The following is a 24,182-nucleotide window of genomic DNA, read 5'->3' on the forward strand; positions in this document are numbered from 1 at the left end:
ATGTATTAAAAGTATTTGCGAGCATACTAAAAAACAAGCTTTTCATCTAAAATTTATATAAAATATTTATTTGTTTTTCTTCAACAGACAGCATTATATATACATATATTAAAATATATAATAATATGTAGTCTAAATAAATAGTATGTACGCACAAATCTACACATGTATTAAGTATATAAACTATTACTAAGTAGGAGAAGTACTGGCGTCAACTGGTCTTATATTTGTACAGGTGTTTTCCTCAAAACACGGGCTTCTGTGACGTGCTACAAAAGCAGTAGACACTCAACAAGTGGTGGGTTGAACAGACATTTTATAACTATGCAATTTGTAAAGTCTCAAAAATAAATTTAAAATTTTCAGGATGATATTTTTAGCGAACTTTGCACCGCAGTCCCAAAATATATACGCCATACATATTCTAACAAACGGAAAAGTTGCGGGTAGTGCGTGTGTGTCATTGAGGATTCCTCCTGAAGTAATATTTAAAAATTCTCATTGCCTGCTGCTGTTCAGGCCGCTTAAGCTAGTATTCGTTTTCGCCATTGAAGGCACACACTTCTGGACACGCACAATTTCCCATATATGTACATATACACTAAATTTACAACTCCACAGCGGGACGTGTTTTGAAGTAAACGAAGACAACAATGAGTAGCGCAAAGACGCAAACGGCTGGTATTACAACGGTTTTCAACTGATTTTGTATCTCCAAATTCTCCAGTTTACGCTCCTTCTTCTGCTTGCGTGTCTCTTTCACCTTACCGCGAAGTTGACGCATTGTGTCGTGTTATTACCGCTTGCAGCGCGCTTGCAAGGGAAGCTGTATAAACAAAATTATATTTATAAGTAAAATGGATTATGATTTAATTTGTGTACTTACTTGTAAAATTGTTGGTTTAAATTGGGTGGTAAAAACAAAAAAGTAAAACCACTTGCTGCGGAACTGTTGCTCCAACCACTTGTCGAGTGATTTTTGACATTTGACTACGTCAACACATATTTAGGCAGCGGAGAAAGTTGGGGCCAACAATGTTGCCAACGCAATACAAGGCGCCCCAAAAATTGGGGAAAATTAAAAAAAAAACTTGGGGAACCTTTACAATAACTTTGGGGACATTTTACAAAAATTTGAGGAAACTTTACAACAAAAAGGGAAATTTTACCAAAAATTTGGAACACTTACAAAAATTGTAGGGAAATTTTACAAAAAAAAATTATGGAAAATTTACAAAAAAAAAAAAATTATGGAAATTTAAAACAAAATGAGGAAAATCTACGAAAAAAATGGGGAAATTTTACAAAAAAATCGAAGATTATGACATTGGTGACTTTATTTTTTTATAAAATAACCAAAACACGAATTTAAAATTATTTTGCTGCTTTACTATTGCTAAATTTTAAACACTACTTTATTCTACACTTCCAATTTACAACGCTCATTTAACGTTATCCATGAAATCTTTGGCTTCATTAATCTTCGCCGCCAAATAAGGTGAGCCGCCGCGATCAGGATGATTCAGTAACATAATCTTTTTATGCGCATCCTTTATCTATACACCAAAAATCATATTATTAAACATTGTAAATGTTTCAGACACAGCAAACAAACTAACCTTCAATTTAGACGCGCTGGGACTCACGCCCAAGATTAAAGACGCCTCACGTTTATTCATTTTCGGATCGAAACCTCCTTTGTAGTACTTTGAGTTCGCTAAAGTTTCCGCATCAAATTTGGGTAGGTTTTTCATGGTCTCATTCAATTTAGTGGCCATAGCAGGCATGCGGCGCATGAGGTGCTTGCCAGCAAAACCAACCGCGGCCAGTCCAATACCGGCAACAATAATAGAACTTGCCTGTTAAATAAATTAAGTTGTTGGATAAATAATAGCATTAAAGTAATGCAAAGAGTTTACCATTTTATGTAAGAACGTTGAATTCCCTCAGCTGTATGATTCTAGAGTTTCACAAATTACGATGTTGTTTTCACATTTTTCTTATACAATCAAATGTCAAAAACAGCTGTTGTTAATGATGATATGAAATTCTTGGAAAATACAATAGTGCCATATTTTGTTAGATGACAATATTATTTAACTAATTACACTTAACGGAATATACAATTAAGAAAATTTATCATATATAATTATGAAGCAGCGAAACTTAAGTTAATTAACTTTTTATTATTATTAATTGCAAGTAATCTTTATTTTCTTGTACATCAAAATTTCAAACATTAATGTAATTCGTGTCACCCTGTGCGCGTTATGGAATATACGGCAGCACTATGCTGCTTTATCGCCTTCCCTTTCTGTATCGTGTTCGTATGTTGTTTTGCCAATTTCTGCAAAGGAAGTTTGCAAAGTTTCTGCGTGTCGCCGATAAGCTTCGAATTATAAAAAATTGAATTAAAATTGTGTATTAAAATATAAGAAATACTCTTACACATTTGCGAACCAATTGCATAAACATGTTTTGAATTGGTTTATAATTTATAATTTAGCGAAAAAGTGTTGAAAAATAATGCGCAATAATTCCTGATAAGCAGTGCAAATACGAATCAAGGATAGTGCCAATTGGTGAAGAACAAGCTAAAAGAATTCCAGAAAATATGGCTAACTAGACTTGAGATCAAAAAATTGTCTAGTTGGAAAGCCAGCAGTGGAACTAACTTTTCTTTAACGAAAATAGTGGTTTGTTGGAAGGCTTCTTTGCGAAATCCTTAATTTTGGAGCAGGGAAAAGTCTGTGCTGACGTCGGGCTTCAAAGTTAAAAATAGATACACGAATATTTGGCATCAGTGTGCAGTTGTCCACGGTTAAATAAGACGACAAAGGTAAAAAACTCGTTAATGTGATGCATTCATATGTATGCTGTGTACCTTTATTAAGTCGAGTAGATGAATAATTTTCATGCGATCAGCTGTTTCGCGTTTACATCTGACCTCGCATAGTGCTACTGGTGGGACTGAAATGTTGTACACAGCAAATAAATTCGAATTGAATAAACAATAGTGCTTTCTCTCTCGCGCTAGTACGTATTGTGTGACGTAGTCGTTGATTGTTTTTGTTAGTTCTGTTTGGCAGTGCAATAACATTTACATTTATTTGCTTACGTATCGTTACGTCTTTTATGGTCATCTCATTCGTTTTCATGGTTTCTGCTTTGGCATCTTCTGCATACGAATTTCGAATTTCCACTGCGACGAAGAAATATTGTCAAAAAGTGTCGAAATAAGCTGCGAAGCAAAAGCAGAGCGATAACTGAGCGAATAAGAAAAAAGTGGCGAGTGGACACAAACAGGAAAGTGGTTGCAGTAACAGTGAGAAAAAAGTGTTTCACAATTTATTTTCTTTGCGTTATTCAATATTATTTATATTTGGAAAACAAGTGAAATATAAGAAGTATTTTAGCAATTAAGAGTAATATAAAATCGGTATAAGTGTGCAAGTGAATGTTTTCGTTGTATTTCGACCAGCTATCGGTGGCCCAGGTCATAGCGCTGCTACTGAGTGCTCGTGATATTGGTGGTAGTTTTAACATATATTGTGTGTGCTCCCACCCCTTTAATAAATCGCTCGCTGCAGCTGGTCCAGCTCCCTACCAGAAAGTGTTTTTAACGTCATTAGGCACAAGTGTAAGCGCGGAAGCCCTATTGCTTGAGCACCTCCAGTTCGAACAACCTAACTTATCAGCATAATCTACAACATTTTTTAACTTGAACGCAACGCACAGCCGTCAAACTGGAGCGTATACCGGAGTACTTGCGCGACACTGTCGACTGGCTTATGGGGTAAGTGGCATCAACAATTTTCATGTAACTTAAACATAACTATTTTTCACAGTTACTCTGCAAGTATTGTTATATTTTGTTTTATTAAAAATATTACATTTTAGAAACATAAGCAACCGCATATGAATATTACTGGCAAGTAGATTCCAGTTTCACCAAGCTCTGCTCTACAGTTTACACTGTGATAAAATCCTCTCCAAAACTGTCGTCCCCATGTCAACGCGGCCCAACGCTTAGCACTCACGTCAGCCGTCACTTGGGTGATCGCTGTGGGTGCACCTGCTGTAGGACACATACATAGCTACATGTTGTACATGTCATAGCCAAATACTTTGTACATTTTCGTTTTTTTGGCTGCTGTTTGTACAATGTACATTTTACATATGCGCGTTTATACATAAATACTGCTTTTTGTACTGTGACCGCCTGCCACTTTTTGCCGATTGCTTCGTCGCTTAGTTGGCGGCTTGCCAATTGCCCTCATTTCAACAAATTTTGCCACTAATTCAGCCACCAAGTAGTAATCTTGCTGCTTCTGCTGTTTTTGCGTGCGCTGTCCTGCTGTTGCCCACTGCCACTTGGCACAATATTCTTCTTACTGCTGTTTTATGCATTTTCTATACACTTGCTTGCTTATGTTTAACTTAATGTCATACTATGTCATTTTTCATTTCATTTACATGCCCCGTCTATGTAGCATATCACCCACTTATCCACGTACAGCACAAGAAAACCGTATACACCAGCCCATACCTAACAATAAAGCTACAGCTCCTTTCACGAATCACTCATCAAAGCGTATGTTGTGTATTTTTGTTATTTTCTGCCTTAGTTCTAAAATAGTTGCCACACTCACTTGTATGTATGTATGAATGCATAATCGGTTTTTTGGGAATATTTTCTGCCTGCTTGTTTTGTTGTATATTTGGCGTTTTTCACACGCTTTTCCACATTCAAAGTTCGGCTAAATCGATGTTACTTATTGATTTCTCAATCGTTGTACTCTCCTTAGCTTCTCTGAAGTATCGTCTGCATTTTTTTATTTTTTTGGTCTTGCTATTTGTTATTGCTTTTGTTGCAGCACAAATACTTACAAAGTGTTTTTGTTTTGGACACAGAGATTTTCTTGTTACGCATTGTCGTCTGCCAGACATACATATCTACTCTTGTGTTGGGGTCACTCCACAATTTGTATGCCAGCGTTTTGTGGCAGAATATTCTAAGCAATTTTCTCTGCTGGCGAGAAGGATCACGTGTTTGTGGGTATGTGATTTATAGCTTCATTAATTACAAGTGCCGTGATTTCGGGTATGCTGGCATTCTGGTTCTCGGCAAAAGCACACTGGTTTTATTATAGCTGGAATTAGCCATGCTCGTCTTTTTTATTATGTGCTGATCAGGGCATATTAAGTTTGCCCAAAAACTTTTTCCAATGCAACGATACCATCTCCGAAAAAACTGTTCTGATCGGACCACTGTATAATATAGCCGCTAAACAATTCCCGCTACGGCCGATTCTACGTTACCGGAATTGAACCGAATATTATTCGGTCAAAGGCTGTTTTTTCGTCGATCTAACCCTGTTTGGATCGGTGAGTTTTGGGTTAAGTTGGTCATCACTTGTGCAACTCCTTGCAGCAGGGTTGCTTAGAGTCCTTACGACTCTGCGACATTAGCCTCTACGGCTGTGCAATCTGTAACCAGTTCACGTACTGCGCCGTCAGTCCAAATGAGTGACCAACAAAGAACCTCTACGATCCATAGGAGCTCAAACAGGCAACATGACTCCCATTCTGATTAGCAGCCTCTGACGCCATGCCGACGTTAGTAACGCCCGATAATTCTCCTTTCTCCAGTAGTAAAGACACTTGAGGCCTTGCTCTTCTCGATTTTCACCCACCACCTGAGTCTACCAAACCACCAGCAGCGTATTTACGGCCTCCGTAAAATGCACAGTTCACCACAGCACTTAGCGTCACAAACGCCTAGATAGTTCGCGGCCTTATCCCAAAAAAGGACCCTGCGAGGGGACGATCCTCGTAACGTTGGACTTGTCAAAAGCTTGGGGACATCGAAATATGGGAGCGCAGGGTCCGAGGTTGAAAAGTTGATGTATTAACTACCTGAGCTGTTGGCAACGTTCCGTACTGTTTCGAGCGAAAAATTCCAAGTTGAGAATAATTAAACAGGGGATTCTACAGGATGGTGCCCCGTTCCCGTTGCAGACTCTCTCGGACTATAACGGGTTGCCTCTTGATGACTCCGATCGAACATCTACACGGTGAGACCCGTATTCTCTCAGTTAAGGATCATAATGAACTCCTCTCCAAGCAGTTTCTGCTTTGGTGCTGCAGGGGCCGACCAGACTTCGACATAAACACCTTCACGGAATCGCTTAGTACTTACCGATCCAAACGTGGTTAGATCGCCGAAAGAACAGCCCTTGGTCGGATGAAATCCGAGTCAATTCCGGTGCGTAGAACCGGCTGTCGTGGGAATCTACGGAATCCCTCTCAGTGAATGGTGTTTTTGTAGTCAAACCACCAGCCTTTGCAGAAGAAGAGCTTGAATAGCTTTGTAGCAGCTTAAACTCCTACTTATCCAGAATCGACACCAACATACCAAATATATCTTCAGCATGCAAGGAATGTCCGCATGAGTCTTACCACCTTTTTGCATGCCCAGCTAACCCTACACATCTGACGCCCCTTTCCCTATTGTCCGACCCCGTCGAAACGGTACGTTTCCTGGGCCTTCCTTTGCATGACGTCGACGACAATCCATTCTATCCTTAGCACCCAAAAGGGGACTAGGCATCCGTTATAACAACACAACAACAATATCAACTATACACATGTACATATGTCCAGCATACAACGAACCCGCAATGACTCTAAGCACCTCTTTGCATGCCCAGCTAACCCTACTCATCTGACACCCCTCTCCTTATAGTCCGACCTCGTCGAAAAAGTACATTTCCAACAGCGAGTAGATAACTGTTAAAATAACAAACAACATGTGCGATAAAAATCAAGTCCTTGTTTGGGAAATCTTTCTATTTGGACAGATTTCTTCAGAAAATTCTAGAAAATCTCTGAAAATTTTAGTAATTATATCTTTAACCATTGTCGTGCAATATTACCGACTCTGCTGTTTCACTTGTTCAACCGTATGAAAGTCAACTGTGATAGAAATCAGCACTGACAGTTCTAAACTGCATTTGCCATTAAGGTCACCCATTATTGCCTGTTCAATAATAGTATATTTATGTATGGTATTTGCGGAAATACGTTATCTCAAGTGACTTTCTATTATGACATGCGACTGCATACTATTTCTAGCAACTAATTAACTGTGAATTGTCTAAACGTCACACGCCAATATAGTTGTAGCTGTGGCTGTGAAAGCAACTAGCAGCTGCCGCCCACCTATTTACAATAATAACAACCTATTACAGCAAAAATAAGCGCAAATAAACTAAGTGCTACTACATTAACAATGCACATGACATTTTTGCTCAAATATTTATTATTTGTTTATATTTTCAAGATAATACGCAATGCCAACAGTTGCCGATCAGAGACCAGAAACAGTAACACACCATAATGTCGTACGACTTTGCTTTTATCAGTTCATTGACTTGCTGGTAAACAGACGAAAGATTGCCGCTTTTGTTCCTTTTATTATTGTTTTTTTCTGTTAATTTTACATTAACATATTATTTATTATTTTCCATCTTAATGTTTGTTTTTAACAATCATTTGACAGATAAACGCAATTGTGTCAGCGTATTTGTGTTTGCGAGTGTTATAACATCTTGAAAATTGCATTGTTAAAATAAATTATTTAATGCTAATTAATATTAAAGCCACTTATCCGGGAATGACGACGACTCGAGCTGGCAGCCGCTCAGTCTGCCAGCCTCCGTAGCGAGGCACGTAGGCAACAATCACAGTCGCCAGACAGCTGACTTGATTGCTTTGCCGACTGTTATCAGCTTAATCTTAATTACACAGTGAATTATCGCGCTCCCGTTGAATTTTTGAAAAGTTTAATTGTAATTGTAGGTACATGCAGGCAATTAATATTCATTGCTTTCGCGTTTTAATAATTTGTTTCGTCTACACCTAGACATACATACTATGTACCTGTATGTAAACAGCTTCAATTCTAGATAAAAATCAATCAGAACTAAAGCGTTGTTGTCCGTCGTTTATTGCGAAGAGTTTGCGTTGTTTACCAGCGAGGCACTGATTAAACCCGTTCTTAGATAATCGATGGCTGACTAATGCGTTGCCAACTGTTTTATATGATTCATAAATGAACTATGTTTGAGAGGTTTCTGCGCACAGCTTGTTTGTAAACAAGTTCTAGTATTAAAATTCATTAAATATTGGCTAGTCGAAAAAGTTTTTTCGTATTTCTAAACAAACTTAAACTTATTATTTTTTTATATTTATAATGAATCTTAATAAACCAAATATGTACCAGTATGTATGTACCATTTTGGTCGACCACTTTTCCATTTTTCCGCTAGCGACAATATTTCAACAGTGTAAAACTTTTCTGGTTTCACGGCGAAAAACTGCGACAAGTAATTGTCACAGGCTTCTCTTGCAGCCAACTTTACTCCATTAAGGGAGTTCTGCATTTACCAAAACAAATGGTAGTCCGCTGGTGCAAGCTTAGGACTAGATGGCGGATACATCAAAACTTTCCAGCCAAGCGCTCCCAGTTTTTGCCGCGTCTTCAAAGATGTGTGTGTGTGGGCTAGTGTTGTCCAGATGAAAGTCAAAGCCCTTTGTGTTGAACAGTTCTGGCCGTTTTTTTTTCTATTGCTTGCTTCAATCTCATCAGTTGTTGGCAGTAAAATGTAGAATCAATTGTTTGAAAGGCTGGAGCAGCTTATAGTGGGTGAATCTTTTCCAATCCCGCCAAACACTTAGTATAACCTTTCGAGGCGTCAATTCTGGCTTTGCGACCATTTGTTGAGCTTCACCACGCTTGAACCATGATCTTTTTCGCACAGTGTTGTTGTATTTGATCCACTTTTCGTCTGCTGTTACCATTCACTTCTGAAATAAATCGATTTCATTTCGTTTCAGCAAAGAATCGTAGATGTTCATTTAGTCCATTAAATTTTCCACAGAAAATTCATGTGTTACCCAAACATTGAGCTTTTTTTTGTAGCCAGCATTTTTGAAATGGTCCAAAACTGTTTGATGATGACTGTTAAGTTCCTTAGCGATGTCATGGCTGCTTATGTAACGGTCCTGGTCAATATCTTCCATAATTTCATCGACTTTTTCAACGATTAGTCGACCAGAGCGAATCTTTCACATCGAAATTTGCATACGACTGCAACGACATCTATTGACAAAATACGAAAAGACTTTTTCGACTACCCAATTATATTCTATAAAGGGTCTCCAATGCTTCCTTATGAATATTACAAACTTCGAAACAAACTTAATATAAACTCTCTGCAAATAAATCTTAGCAAAATAAACTTAATTAAAAAATTGACAGCTGTCAAACGGCTAAGCACAATGCCACCACAACAGAAAATTCAACTTATGTTATAAATTATTTGCCTGCCAAACCACCATGCACTTAGCAACGCTTTTATATAAATATGAAAGTCCAAATTTTACGCCACTTTGTCCAGCGCAGCCCCCAACAACCAACCTGCAAGCGATTTCTTAAAGCATCTTATCGCCGTACGCTTTCGCAAGACTTTTACTGCAATATTAGTTCCCTATATCACTTCACTTCGGCCGCCTAACGCAGCTTATACTGTTCACCTTGTCATTTCACTCGTCTGAAGGTCATTCGGCATTCACTAAATCCTCTAATATGTCGACTTAGCTTATCGTGCGGTTCTTAAGCGTTTTGAATGCGTTGACCTCGTGCTCATATCTGTCTCTAATCTGTGGGCAATAAATCTGTTTTTTTTATGCCTTCTCTTCTGCTTTCATTTTTATTTAGTTGGCTGATTTTGTACTCAACCTTCTATTGAACTTTCACTGCGTGTTAGTTAGTGTTGTTGTGGAACAAATATTGTATGCTATTGTTGTACTGTTGTTGTTGTAATGTTTTATATGTAAATGTTGTAAGCAATTGGGTTTTGTTTTTTTTTACCCTGCGGTTGTAACTGTGTCGTTCCTTGACCGATTTTAACTTCCGGATAAAAATTCGGGTTTGTTCCGGTTATGTATACCAGAATGTCGTAAGAGCGGAGACATATGGTTTTCTGGCTGTGGACAAGACTGACTCCTAAACGCTGGTAAAAGAGTCAATGATGCCTTAGTAATAATAAAACGCAGTTATTAATAGTTTACTTGGGCAATATGGGGTCCGAACCCTATTCCAGAACCAAATATTTCTTCCAATAGCCGCTTCGACGTCACCCGAATGGCGTGGTTTTTTACATCCAAGGGCTGATATTTCGGCAATCTAACCCTCTTTGGATTAGTAAATAGTAATTAGTGCCCAAGATTCTTAAGAAGAACATTTGGTGGCTACCAAACCTTTGCTAAAAATATCAAAAGAAATTCATTGCATGCGCGGATATTTTATATATGTCGGGGTCGATTATGGGCAAGGAAGAGTTTTGCCTGCCACAGTATCTAGAACGAAGTTGAACCAAAATGTCATTCTACATTTTCGGGGCAAGTCGAGCTCTTCTGAATAGGGTAGTTGTTTGACTCCAAGTTCGCCGTTTACTGAGATAAAGTCGGTAAAGAAGATCACGGCTGCACTGTGAATGGCGGTCAGTCAGTGTCTAAAGTTAGTTACGTCCGCAGTCTGGCAGAAGTAATCAAAAAAATACCTTTTAATGTTCCTTGAAAACGGTTTCGCTTCAAGTAAACGACTGCATGGGTGGTTTCTACGAAAACATACAAGCAGAAGGGGGCTTCATCTTAATCGTTCGGAGTACGGTATTTTGACATGTCTGAAGTAACTAGCGACTAGGGAATTTGGTTCCGGTTCTGTACTTTGGCAGTTATCGCGGTCATATGAAGTGTAAACCAAATAACAACTATGAAAAAGACCTACTTCAAAAAATAAATATTGTCTCATTAAAAAGCACACTTCTAAAAAAACACCCTTTATTTAACATGTTTTGCTGCAGCTTCACTTAATTTCATTCCACATTGCAATCTTAAGTAAATTTGTCCCCCTGGAGGTACAACTAATATTTGTTAAAAGCCTTTTCTCATTTAAAATTTGAATTTAGAGAGAAATATTTGTTTTTGATGTCCCTTAGCGACGCCATTACTCTCTGCTCTCTAGTTGCAGCATTAACTACTTTGGTCTTTTCGCCACTTTCTTTCAAATATTTATGCAAATGTAAGTTAAGTTACATACACACACATACATACATACATATCTATGCATATTTATGTAGACACTTACTTAGTTAGCTGGTGAGTCTGCTGAGCAAAAACGTAGTGTCCTTTGGCTCCTAAAAAATTTATTAGCGCACAAAAGTGAAATGAAAGTACGCTTCGCTGCAAAACAACAACAATTTAACAAAAAAGAAATTTTAGGTATATATGAATGTATAGGTACATATACATACATCTAAAATATATATATGTAAGTATATATTAGAGTGGGTCAAAAAACGCAATTATTTTTGGTGAAATAAGTGCTAAGCCACTGTTAAGAATGTCTCTCTAAACATGAGCTCTTAATTTTTAGTTCCTCCCTCATACAGGTTTCTATTCTTTTATTATCAGATACTGAAAGAGTACGTGTGCACCTTGTACACGTCGGACAATATGGACTAAAGTCATAACGATATTTGTATAGGTAGCTTCTAAAGACCCCTGGGCACTGAGTAGTTTGGGTCAGGTGGAAATCCAGCTCCCCATATTGTCTATCTATCCACGAATATAGGTCCAGAATCAGTTTGGATCACTCACAGCCTTTATTTGCCATCATTCTAGATCAAGCTTTACCGATTTTATTTGCTTAACATGTCCTATTTCCCATGTGCTCCTTGAATTGAGTCTTGATTTCAATATTACACCAAGGTACTTCAGTTGTGGCTGTGAAGTAATCTCACATTATCCTATTCCTTCAATTTTCCTGGAGCTTATGAGCAAGACTTCTCTGTTCTGCTAAGCCCGCTCCGAACTCATGGTAGCAAACCATCGGCGCAAACCATTTATACATTCAGCGCATTTGATCCGAAGGTCATCCAGATGTTTAGCCACTGTTACCACTATGAGATTATCCGCATATACGTTTGTTTTCACATTTTTTGGTTGCGGTATTCTTAGCAACCCCTTGTACATCAGGTTCCATAGTAGTGGCCCTAAAACCGAGCCTTGCCTCTGGAGATAGTGTAGCTCATTTCTCATAAATGATGCGTCCTTAGGTTGCTGCGACTTATTTTTCAACTTCGACTAATACAGGGTTTGTCCGGAAAGTAATAGGACTGAGTCGATTTAAAAAAATTTATTGAACCAATCGTTACAATTCTTTAAAAACTTTCAAAATAGGCTCCTTCCGCGTCGTTCCAGCGCTACCAGCGCGTTTGCCAGGCATTGAAGGTGTCATGGAAGGCATTCTCCGGAATAGCCTTGAGAGCTGAGGTGTATGCTGCTTAGATCCCCACTGTCGTCTCAAATTTCTTTTCTTTCATCAGCCTTTTCAGGACGATTAATCCTTCGTTTGCGTCTTTTGAGGACTTCCACGTAAAACTTGGCGTTGACGGTTTGTCCAGAAGGAACAAATTCATGGTGGACGATGCCTTTGTTGTCAAAAAAGATAATGGGCATCGTTTTCACTTTGGATTTGCACATTTTTCCCTTCTTTGAAGGACCTCTTCCCTGCTCTCCAAAGTGGCCTGGTGCCACCGAAACACATCACTTCTTTTTAAGCAACATCTGGGTAAGCCAAGCCTGCTTGATCATATCAAACGTCTCTGTCGCAGATTTACCGAGTTTCACGCAGAATTTAATCGCGTAGTTCTGCTCTAACGAACCCTGCATTTTCGGCTTGCATTGCTCACAGAAACACGTCGCGCGGAAATCTTTGTCCTGACTCTCTAGGTGCTCGGAGACGACTGATTGTTCGTTAGCTAGGAACGTCCTCTACCGAATACAGTCGGTGTACAGTCGCAGCGAAAGGAAATCAGTCTTATTACATTTCGGACAAACCTTGTATATTTTGTATGCCGTTCCCTAGGGCTCCATGTTTGCTTCTTCACAGAGCTTTTCGAAACAGAATCTTTTACTGCGGGAAATAACTGACTTCAGAAGCTTTTTTTGACATTTAAATGCTTTTCTGAGGCGGATTTCGTTTTCACTCCCCTGGTTACGCTGTAGGCGGCTAGCTGAGTGACAGAGCTTCCTCAGCTTGGCGATTTCTACGTTCCACCAGTATACCGACTTTCGATTGTTATTACACCTCGCTCGGCCCTAATGTATATATATATATTTGTTTGTATTTCGGTGCCTTCTATAACATATGGCACGAATGTGTCATAAACGTGGCAACACTGGCATATCTATTTATTTATAATCTGCATAATTGGAAACGGAATTGGAAAAAGAGGGCAGCCATCAACGCTGGCACAGAAAATCCTTTGCGGCAACGAACAAAAAAGAAATAAAAATAAATAGTAATAAAGAAATTGCAATAATGTGAGGAAGGCAAGATGAAAAGTGGTCTATAACACACCGAGCTTACATGTGGCAAAGTATAACTATGTGCAGGGGTCTGCTTATGCAAGGTTTGCATTTTCAAGTCTGTACCTGTGTGTGTGTGTACGGAATTATGCCACATGTCACACATGTCTGCTGCTGCTGTTGCTGCCACAGTGGCACATCTTCAATCCCAGGCTCATCATAGGCTCATCGAGCTGTTGCGATGATGCTCAAGGAGGTGCAGGCATTTGTAGGTGAGCATATGAGTGTGTTTGTGTGTGGGTGCCTTTGCATTACACTGCTGCCGGCGTGAGTGTCGGATATCAGGCTGATGGCAGCAGTGCAAATTGTGACTATTGATTTTCAACACTTTGGCAGCAACTGTCATAAAAAACACCACAACAACAGCAACAATAATAAACACAAAACACATCACACCGTCAGAATAAGTTTGCACACTCAAGTGCTCTCACACACATATGTACGCACATCGAACAGCTGCTTTTGCCTGCTCACCAGCCAGCCTTAATATGAACACTAAACACAAAGATCTTTATGGCACTGCAACTGCAACCACAATAACAACAACAATTGCCTTACAAAAGCGCCAGTGTGCGCTGAGGAGCCTGAGTGGCAAGCACTGCTGTTGCAAATAGCAGCTTGTAAATTGAAAATGAAATGGCATGGAAGCGCTGAATAAGCAACGCTTTGTGTGCGCATACCGCGCTGGTGTGCGGGGTATAAAACCTTGAGAAAACATTAAATAAACTTTAATTAAATTAGAAGGCGGCAGTGCGACAACTACAAAGTAAACACGAACACACACACACACATACATATACAAATATATACCATGCCGTGTTGGCAAGCGTCTAGGAAATCACTTTCGCTTGCGTACGTGATTGATTTTTTGCACAACAACACCACCAACAGCACGCAATAACAATAGCAAACACACGCAGTCGACGCTCGCCAGTCGCAGCAATGCGCCGCATCGGAATTTAATTTATTTCCATTTTTAAGTGGAGGTTCTACATCCGCGCGGCGGCCCACCCACGCGTTCAGTGCACACTGGCTCCCCACTTGCATGCGTGCAAGTGCCGCAACTGTTAGTGGTTTGGGGTAGTTTATTGTTTTGCTTTCGGTTATTGTGCTGCGGTTGCTGTTGTTGTTGTTGGTTTGGTCATTAAATCGCAGTTTTGTCTGATTTCCGACCACGGTCAACGGTGATTGTAGCGAAAGATCGAACGCGGGTCATAGGCGAGTACGGTGACATGAGTTTATTTAAATTTAATTTATAAAAAAAATTTAAATATAAAAAATTAAATAAAAATATAATAAAAAATAATTAAATAACAATATGATATAAAAAATAAAATAAAGTTTTAATATAAAATATTTAAATAAAAATGTAAAACAAAAAAATAAAATAAAAATGTAAAATAAAAAGAAATTAATAATTTAATATAAAAAATTAAATAAAAATGTAATACAAAAAAATAAAATAAAAATTTAATATAAAAAATAAAATAAAAATTTAATATAAAAAATTAAAATAAAAATTTAATATAAAAAATTAAAATAAAAATTTAATAAAAAAAAATTAAATAAAAATTTAATATAAAAAATTAAAAATTAATAAAAAAAAATATAATATAAAATATAATATAAAATATTAATAAAATTAAATATAAAAAATAAAATAAAAATTTAATAAAAACATAAAATCAAAATTAATATAATAAAAAATAAAATGAAAATATAATACAAAAACATAAAAGAAAAATAAATATAAAAATAAAATAAAAATTTAATAAAAAATAAATAAAATAAAAATATAGTATAAAATATAATAATAATAATATTTATAAAACATAAATAAATTTGTAATAAAAAAATAAAAATTAAATATGAAAAAATAAAATAAAATTAGAATGTAATGGAAGAAAAGTCAAAATAAAAGTTAAAATAATACAAAAATAATTAAAAATAAATAAATTTAAATATAAAAAAATTAAATAAAAATATAATAAAAAATAATTAAATAACAAAATAATATAAAAAAATAAAATGAAAAGTAAAAAAATTATAAAAAAATAATAATAATAAAAAAAAATAAAATTTAATAAAAAATAAAATAAATAAAAAAATAAAAAATAAAATGAAAATATAAAATAAAAAATGAAAAAAATTAGAATATAATAGAAAAAAGTCAAATAAAAGAAAAAAATAATAAAAGTAAAATTTAAAAAATAAAAATAATAATAAAATAATATATCATAGAAATGAAATTAATGAAATGAATTTTTAATTTTTCTGTTAACAGAATTTATTAAAATTTTTTTAAACCTACCCTATTTGCCATGTCCGTCTATCTAACTGTATATATGTCAACTACTCCCTCAGTTTATGAGATATCGATCTGAAAATTTGCACACTTCCTTTTTTCCACAAGAAGCCGCTTTGTTGGAATCGCCGGTATCGGACCACTATAGCATATAGCTGACATACAAACTGAACGTTCATAATCAAGTTTTTGTATGAAAAATTTTTGTATATGAGGAGGTATCTTCACGAAAATTGGCATAGAATATTTTTAAAGGCAATGCTACAATCTCCGAAGAAATTACTCAGATCGGATCACTATAGCATATAGCTGCCATACAAACTGAGCGTCGAAAATCAAGTTCTTCTATGAAAAACTTTTTTATTTGACCAGATATCTTCACTAAAATCGGCATGACTTAATATCCAAGACAACGCTACAACGCTCCGAAGAAATTGTTCAGATCGGACCACTATAGCCTATAGCTGCCATACAAACTGCTCCTTCAAAATCAAGCTCTTCTATGGAAAACTTTTTTTTTTGATAAGATATCTACATGAAATTCGGTACGAAATATTGTCCAAAATAACGGTACCATCTGCGAAAAAATTATTAAGATCGGACCATTATAGCCTATAGCTGCCATACAAACTTAACGTCGAAAATCAAGTTCTGGTGTGAAAACCTTAAATCACAAGCTATATTCACTAAATTCGGCATTCAATCCTCAACTATTATTCGCAATATAATTTCCTTTCACATTGCATTACTTTCCGAAACATATTTTTCCATTTATTTACTGCTACCACGGTATATTATTTGTTTTCCAAAAAAAAGTTGCATTGATTTGCATCAAAATATCACTGTGCCTTCAGCCGCATTTTCCTTCCGGTTTTTGCTTTATTTTTTCTCCAATAACTTTGTTGTTCGCATATGTATTTCTGTCAGGCGTCATTTTCGCCACCATCGGCGCTTCAAGTGTCGTGCCACCGCTGGTTTTTGCACTTTCCACACGACCAGCCAGCTGGTTTTGTGTGCGCGCCAGCGATTTTTAGGCTTCAGTCGCATTTGGCAATTTCGTGCGGTTTGTTGCTACTGCTTCTGCCCGTGGCAGCCACTCTAGCCGCCAACACTATATTTGCATTGTCAGTGAAACCGTGCGGTACATTTCATACGCACTCGGTGCATAAGCAAACCTCGCGCGTCGCATCCTTGCTTTCCTGCTAGTGGCACCGCAATGAATTGGGCCATTTCGAATTTGACGGGCGGCAATCGTGTCAGTCGTGCCATACTCGTGCGCTACTCCGCCGTGCCGTTGGCCTCGGATGCGGCGGATTCGGTGCCACAGACACCATCCTCTACCGGTGCGGCAAGCGCGAATGCGTCGACCGCAACATTTCCGGGTGCCTCGTTCCTGCATGCGTCCAACTCGACGTCGTCGTCGCGCCAAAATGTTCCTGGACGCGCTGTGCAACAGCAGCGCGGTGGTGCCACCGCAACACAGCTATCACTGCCACTGGATGTGGAGGAGACCGTCACCTGTTTTTGTAGGTAAATTTGCAAGTGCGCGTTGCCAACTTGTGGGTTAAATAAATTGAAAACATTTTACTTCTACGTAGATTTTGGTTTTACCCTTGACCAAAATTCGACTTAAATGGCTGTTTCGCTACAAAGTTGTACAAATTACTTGGCTCTAATCCCTTCTAAAAATAACACCTGTCTACCTCGTTCCATTCAATTCTTCAGCCTAATTTGTATTTGTGTTGTTCTTATTTCGTACACTCTCGTCTTAGCTAATGGTAACGCTGAATTGCATTGGTGAGGTGTGAAACTACACCAAACTTATAGGTCTTCGCCTCCCTGCTTAAGTCTCTTCAATTTTGTAGTGCAATCGATATTTCGATATTTTTTTGCAAATTCTTGTTGTTGTTAAGTTCGCACGCAGTTTTGCCACCATCACCCACCAATACTGTCTATATATAGAATTAGGTATTCAACCCACTGACCAATGCATATAATTTTATAAAGGGTGTCTTTTTAGTTAACTGGTTTTGAAGAGGAAATAAATGATAAGGGTTTGCCATTATGTTTTAAGAATGAGTTCAGACGCGTAACCGCCACGTCTGGCTCAAATCAAGTCCAGGCGTGAGATCCAATGTTCGACCAACTTTAGTGTTGAGCCGTTTAGTCGAAGAGACCCATATCGTCATCTTTCTCGGATTCCGACTCCTCCTTTTTGGTTTCTTCCTTTTTTTCGGCAGCAGTGTGGACCTTACGTTAATAAAAGCTCGCCAAGCAAGGCCTCGATCGTATCGGGTTTATCTGCGTAGACAAGCGAATTCACATAACCCTCCAAAAATAGTTCAGCGGCATTAAATCTCACGAGCTTGGAGGGCGTGAAATGAGATAACGCGCCCATTTGAAAGTTTTCTTCGATTATCGTGGTGTGATACATTCCGAATACCTTCCGACAGGCCAAACTATCATTCCTTGTTCACTATTTGAGTATAATGCGTCATTTTCGGAAAGCAATTCGTAAAAAGATGTCGGAATTATGGACCGACAACTCTAGGTTCTTGCACCACGACATTACATAACGAGCTCACCAAAAGTTTTCTTCAATAAATTGTTTGTTTTGTTGGTTGTATGGCTTGGAGCGCCGTCTGGTTGGAACCAAAGGTCGTCCACAGCAACTGCCTCCAATTCGGGATCGATCAGATCACCTATGATGTATTTCTTGTGAAAATCAGGGTCGGTGGCTGTTTGGCTTTGGTCCATTCATCGAGCCAGCGACGTGCTTGATGGTATCTCGGCTTCAATTCTTGCACGAGTTGGATTTTGAAAGCCCGCAAATCTTCCAATCCGTGTCTTCTTCGATACTCTGCTCCACAGCAGCAATAACGTCTACGGTACGCACTGTACGGCGTCCCTGGGAATGCGTATTATCCACTAAAGTAAATGTGGTGCGGAACCGATCCAAGATTGCTCGTATTGCCGACTCTGCTGGGCGATTATGTCGACTAAATATTAGACCGTTCCCACGATAATCGGGTCTACTCAATTGGAACGGTTCCGAAGCATTATTTTGGTAACAAATTTTGTCTAATTGCAAATGTTGTTCCGGTGTAGGAATGTTCATTATGAAATGGTAAATCAAATTGGGTATAAGTCAAATAACAGCTGTCAAATACGCAATCCAGAAAAAAATATTGTCGCAATAAAAACCACCATCTCAAATCTCAACTGTTTTATACCCATAAGTCTAAAATATATAGTTGAAAATGGTGCGCACTCGCCACTCCTCCCTTTGACAGTTGGTTCCGTTTAGTTCGTTCAGAAACTACAAGTTTCCTTTTCGTATAAATCAGCCCAAATCTACTTAGACTCTTTACTCACCATTAGAAAAAAAGCTCACTCACAACAACAAACCACTTCCTTCTGTTTAATTTTCGGTAATTGATCTAACCGTCTAGCCTGCAATTAGTGAAGCCAAATCTTGCCGTCTTTGCGATCTAACAAAAATCACTGCAACATTTGCTTATAACTCGGCTTCCATATCAATTCGTATATAATTATGAAAATGGACTGCGTAAATAATGCTACTGCTTCATTATGTCTGCTCATAATTGTTTCGTCTCTTGGAAAATTTGTATAAAAAATGAGTGACCTTACAATGCTTTATTATTTATGATTATTCCTCATTTGTTTTATATACATATTTTTTTGGCATGGCGTACGCTATGGTCCATGAGCATACGCGTTCACATTCACTGACTCAACCGACTGAGTGACTGACTGACTGGCGGTCTGTTTGGACGACCTGTTTGCTCGCTGGCCGACCCAACGCCCTAATTGCCGCTTTGCATGTCAGATTGTTTCCACATCGTTGCGTTTTTTTCGCGCTCACTGTACATAAACCGTTATACAAATACACAGTCGTATAAAATATATATTTTCATATTTATTTGTCTGCTTATGAGGCGCTCACCATAATTCCCATTAACCGTAATTTGAGCAAAAGTATGATACACATCACGATAAGTTATAAAAACGAGCTCCCTTAAAGTGAGCCGGTCGAGATTTGATGTGCGTTTGTGCTGGATTTCGCTTTGATTGGAAAACGTATTTACTAGGTCAGAAATATTCAAATTTTGTTCTTGAATAATCGATATGCTAAGTACTTTTCTGGAGCATGTAGCATGTAGCTTACGAGTACATGAGTAAAGTAAAAACGTTCCACTTTCGGTTAGCAAACTCTAGAGAAAACGAAACCATCTCTGTTGTAGCAATTCTCGTAGTACTAGTATGTTGATGTCGTTGTTCTAATAGTATAAAACATTCAACAAATAGTTTCGGAGAATACCGCTGAGATGTCAGCTCGGACTTTTCCCTATTAATCGTCGTGGTTCGTTTCGGTATGGTTTTGACAAACAAACCCTTCACCGGGGTCCGCCATTGAATATATGCAAGTATGTCCTTTGGCTTAACTTTCCGGTTCGTTTAGGTATTATATGCATATACAAAATCCCCTGTGGAGCGGCTACTCGATCAATCAACTTTAGAAATAACCTTGGTTCGGAGAGCTTCCTATTTTTCCAGTGGATTCTGGAGTTCATACAATCTTAAAAAGGAAGATCTATTATTTTTCTGGATTGTTCATTTTTTTAACCCTTAGACTTACATATCTGTTATAGCAATTAGACCACCCTAAACAATTTCAGGCAGAACCAAAACACCGAGTAGAGACAGCAGTTGTGGTCTTATAAGTCAAAAATACATATAATCGCTAGCTTACTTGAAGCCTATAGGTCTACAAGTCTCATCTTGTGCCAAAGCTATAATTATGACCACACGATGATAAATTCTGAACTGCTGTTGTTGAGTTTCAACGGCGAAACTATGTGAAACTGATTTATTCTCAGCCTCTGATTTTTGATCTATCCATCTCTCGAGATATTAGGCCAATGAAGAGAATCTTACGACGACTTCAAATCTATTCAAATGAATATGAAACAAACGTCAGTGATCTTTCAACAGTATCTTGAAAAGATATAGATCTATAAACTTAATAGGGTCTGTTTTGGAGCACTCGGCAGGTCTGATAGGACTTGCCATTCATCAAATTAAATTCAACAGAAAAAAAGGAGGAAGTAATAAACCATTCCCAAATACAAAAGATTCTAAAAGGTGATCCATTTCGAAGTTACCTACTTTTACTACTTCTTTCCCTACTTAAAGAAAAAACACAGAAACTTCAAATTTAATGGGGAATGCATTATCATTCGAAAGAATGTTGGCCGCAGCTACGTCTCAGATAATCCATCCATTGAGTCCAATTTTCGATGACTGGTTCGAGCATTTCGACAGATAACTGGCTAATGATACGCGTGATGTTTTTCTTCAAAGCCTGAATCGAAGCGGGATTTTCCGCATAGATTTAACACTATGCATGTCCCCACAAAAAAAGTCAAACGGTGTGATATCACACGATCTTGATGGCCAAAAGACCCGTCCCAAAACGTGAATTTACTTGTATCTGCTTAGCGTTCTCTCAATAAATCCAATAATTGATGCGATGTGTGGGAAGCGGCGCCGTTATGATCACGAGCTTCAATTTCAAGAATTAAATAGTCGATAATCATGGTGCGATAACGGTTGCCATTGACGGTTACGTTCTCACGGGAACCATTTTTTTAAGAAATATGAACCGATGATTCCACCAGCCCACAAACCACACCAAACCCTTCTTTTTTCTGAATGAAATGGCAGCTCTTGAATCTCTTCAGATTGTTCTTTGCTCCAAATGCGTCGATTTTGCTTGTTTACATACCCATTGAGCCGGAAATGGGCCTCATCGCTGAACAAAATTTAGCTCGAAAACATCGGATTTTCTTGAAACTTCTCAAAAGCCCATAGAGCAAAGCGGAGTCGTTTGGGAAGGTCCAGCGGCTTCAGTTCTTGCACAAGCTGTATTTTGTACTGATGGACATAGATATAGGCAAACCGACAAGGTTGTCAAGCTGTTCTTTTATATATGTACTATATATTTAATAGGGACTCCTTGTACTTCTGGGTCTTACAAACTTTGTGATAAACTTAATATACTCTGTTCAGGGCATAAGTAACACTTTAATAAAAAAATATAGTAATTTTATTAAAATAATCAAAAAATACACTGTCAGAGACAGCGAACCGCGTGCTCAAATAGAGTCAACAGCTGTTCGAGCGCTTCGACTGCTCTCTTGTCTCATGTCCAAAACTATTCCATTCCGCTTCGCTGCCTCGCCGTGGTGATAATGACGTTCGCATGTCGGCGTTGACTGCGCAGCCAGCGTTGGCGACAGCTGCGCTGCTGATGTTACTTTATATGTGTGTGTATATGAGTGCTTCCAGCTGTAGTTCGGCCTCAGTGTGTTTGCCTCCTTTTACTCTCGATTTGTTATGCACAGCACGTTCTCATAGAAACGTTTGTTTTCAGGTTGTGCGCCTCCGCCGCTGCCAAATGCGGCTGGTGGTTGAACCGTTGTCGTTACCTACACTTTTCTTATAAGTATTTCAATCGTTCCTCTACTCGTACGTTTGTTTATTTGATTTGTTTCTCATTGCTGTGTGTGTGTGTGTATGCATTAGAAGTCAGGTCACAACAGCATGTGGCGCTCTCTTTTCTCTCGTTAATTGCTGGCTGCCTTATGCGTCAGCTGTGACTGCGTGCGACGGCAGCACTGAACAGCTGATTTTCGATTTTGCGCAGAGCCATTTGCTTTACACACACACATACATAAATACATATATCGTACTACATATACTTAGCTGCGTGTGGGTTGTGTATATGTTTTCTTCAATTGCTGTTGAACATCTGTTTCGATGCTGCCTCTCCTCCGCCCCTCCTGGCAGGCACGTCCAGCGCCAGCAACCCTTCCTCACAGCAACAACCACTTCATGACCTGTTTGTTGGTTTGTATCACTTCGGCAGTAAGTGCTCAGCAGGTACGAGCATGTGTGTGTGTGTTTGTTGTTGTGCACTCATTGAGGGTATTTCCTTGTTTTTCGTTCAGAGTTGTTGTTTATTTGTTGTTTCTGGTAGATTCTGCCGTTGTACATGGAACCTTGCAAATTTCTCACCTTCAGGTATGCTCCACTTACAACAATAAAACAAACAAATAGCGGGGGCGCGACGCCAACGACGTCTTATTTTGCTCGCAAATAGCAGGGGCAAGCTAAATAACAACAATTAGACATCCACTTAACACAAGAAAACTGTAAACAATATGTAAATTTCTATTTTGCAAAAACTTTATAAATAGCCACACATAAACACACAAATGTACGAACAAACAACAAAGCGCTTCCCCACTTTTATTGCGCGCCGTTTGTGCACTCGTCAGCTCGATTGCCTTACGCCACATTTTGATTGGTTCATTTACTCCCGGCGGCAGCAATGGGATTGCACAAACCATTTAGTGCTACGCAGTTACAGCGCGCCCCAAATGGCTTGCGGGCGATTTCGCCACCAAGACGGGGGCGTGCGCTCATGCATGCGAGCTCTTGGCTGACGCAGCACACGTGTCGCGTACTTGTATCCTCTTCGCAAACTTCCGGAATTGTTTATTATTTGTTGTACGCTTTTACGTTTGCCATTGGATTAAGTCCATAATAAGCATTTTGTTCTAATTGGATTCTCAAAAAAATAAAAACTATTTATAGCTTAGATTACACGTGATCTCATAGTAATCGAAGCGGCGGTACAAAAGCCATAAACAACACACTCGGTTAGAGAAGGCATAATTGTGGTAGCTGTGTAGTTAAGACATCAAGCTTCCTGCTTCACTGGCAGCTGAATTGAAGCTGGTCAAAACTCTTTTAGTGAAATTTTGTTGCTGCAAGTTGAGTTTAGACTGGATGGATCTTATATTAGGAGTGGGAAGGAATTCAAACTGAACCTCGTCAAAACTTCTTTAAAACAATCATGTGGCTGTAAGTTGATTTGATCTTATATTAGGAGAGTCGTTCCATCGACTGCGGTATACTTCTTCCACAGAACCTTCTCTCGAAAACTTGTAACGCCAACTCATCAGATGTTATCATAGTCCATGCCTCTGCACCATATAGCAGGACGAGAATGATGAGTGACTTGCAGAGTTTGGTCTTTGCTGGGTTCTGTCTTTTATACTCCTTAGAATCTTCTATTTCCGGAGTTTTGACATTGTATTTGAGATTAGAGTCAATTCAATATTACTTTCCCGAACTTTTGAAACTTTATTTTGATATTGGAATTCTTAGTACCAACGTTTCCGTAACCTTGGTTTATTTTGAGATTAGAATTCTTAGAATCTTTCTTCCTTGAACTAATCCATATAATTTACTTTTCCTGAACTCTTGATATTTTATTTTGAGATTA

The 24,182-nt window shown here is 38.3% G+C and overlaps 3 protein-coding genes across 3 annotated transcripts in view; 1 reads left to right on the plus strand and 2 right to left on the minus strand.

Moving 5' to 3' along the window:
- Positions 1–39: 39 nt before the first annotated feature.
- On the minus strand, positions 40–825 carry LOC109579504 (single-pass membrane and coiled-coil domain-containing protein 4 homolog). Its single transcript, XM_019990143.3, has one exon. The coding sequence runs from the start codon at positions 782–784 to the stop codon at positions 608–610; it is 177 nt and encodes a 58-aa protein (XP_019845702.1). The 5' UTR covers positions 785–825; the 3' UTR covers positions 40–607.
- A 496-nt stretch (positions 826–1,321) lies between these two features.
- LOC105225920 (mitochondrial import inner membrane translocase subunit TIM14) overlaps positions 1,322–24,182 on the minus strand; it is a 211,740-nt gene continuing 188,879 nt past the window's right edge. Inside the window, exons 2-4 of the mRNA XM_049457147.1 lie at positions 1,920–1,964; positions 1,620–1,859; positions 1,322–1,556 (exon numbers count right to left, since the gene is read on the minus strand). Coding sequence (XP_049313104.1) covers positions 1,443–1,556; positions 1,620–1,859; positions 1,920–1,922 — 357 coding nt within the window. The 5' untranslated portion in view covers positions 1,923–1,964 and the 3' untranslated portion in view covers positions 1,322–1,442. The remainder of the gene's footprint in view (positions 1,557–1,619; positions 1,860–1,919; positions 1,965–24,182) is intronic.
- The window catches only part of LOC105222411 (MOB kinase activator-like 2), a 115,861-nt gene continuing 108,328 nt past the window's right edge, over positions 16,650–24,182 (plus strand). The window contains exon 1 of the mRNA XM_049457144.1: positions 16,650–17,335. Coding sequence (XP_049313101.1) covers positions 17,022–17,335 — 314 coding nt within the window. The 5' untranslated portion in view covers positions 16,650–17,021. The remainder of the gene's footprint in view (positions 17,336–24,182) is intronic.

This window comes from Bactrocera dorsalis, chromosome 5, assembly GCF_023373825.1.
Source record: "Bactrocera dorsalis isolate Fly_Bdor chromosome 5, ASM2337382v1, whole genome shotgun sequence".
NCBI lineage: Eukaryota > Metazoa > Arthropoda > Insecta > Diptera > Tephritidae > Bactrocera > Bactrocera dorsalis.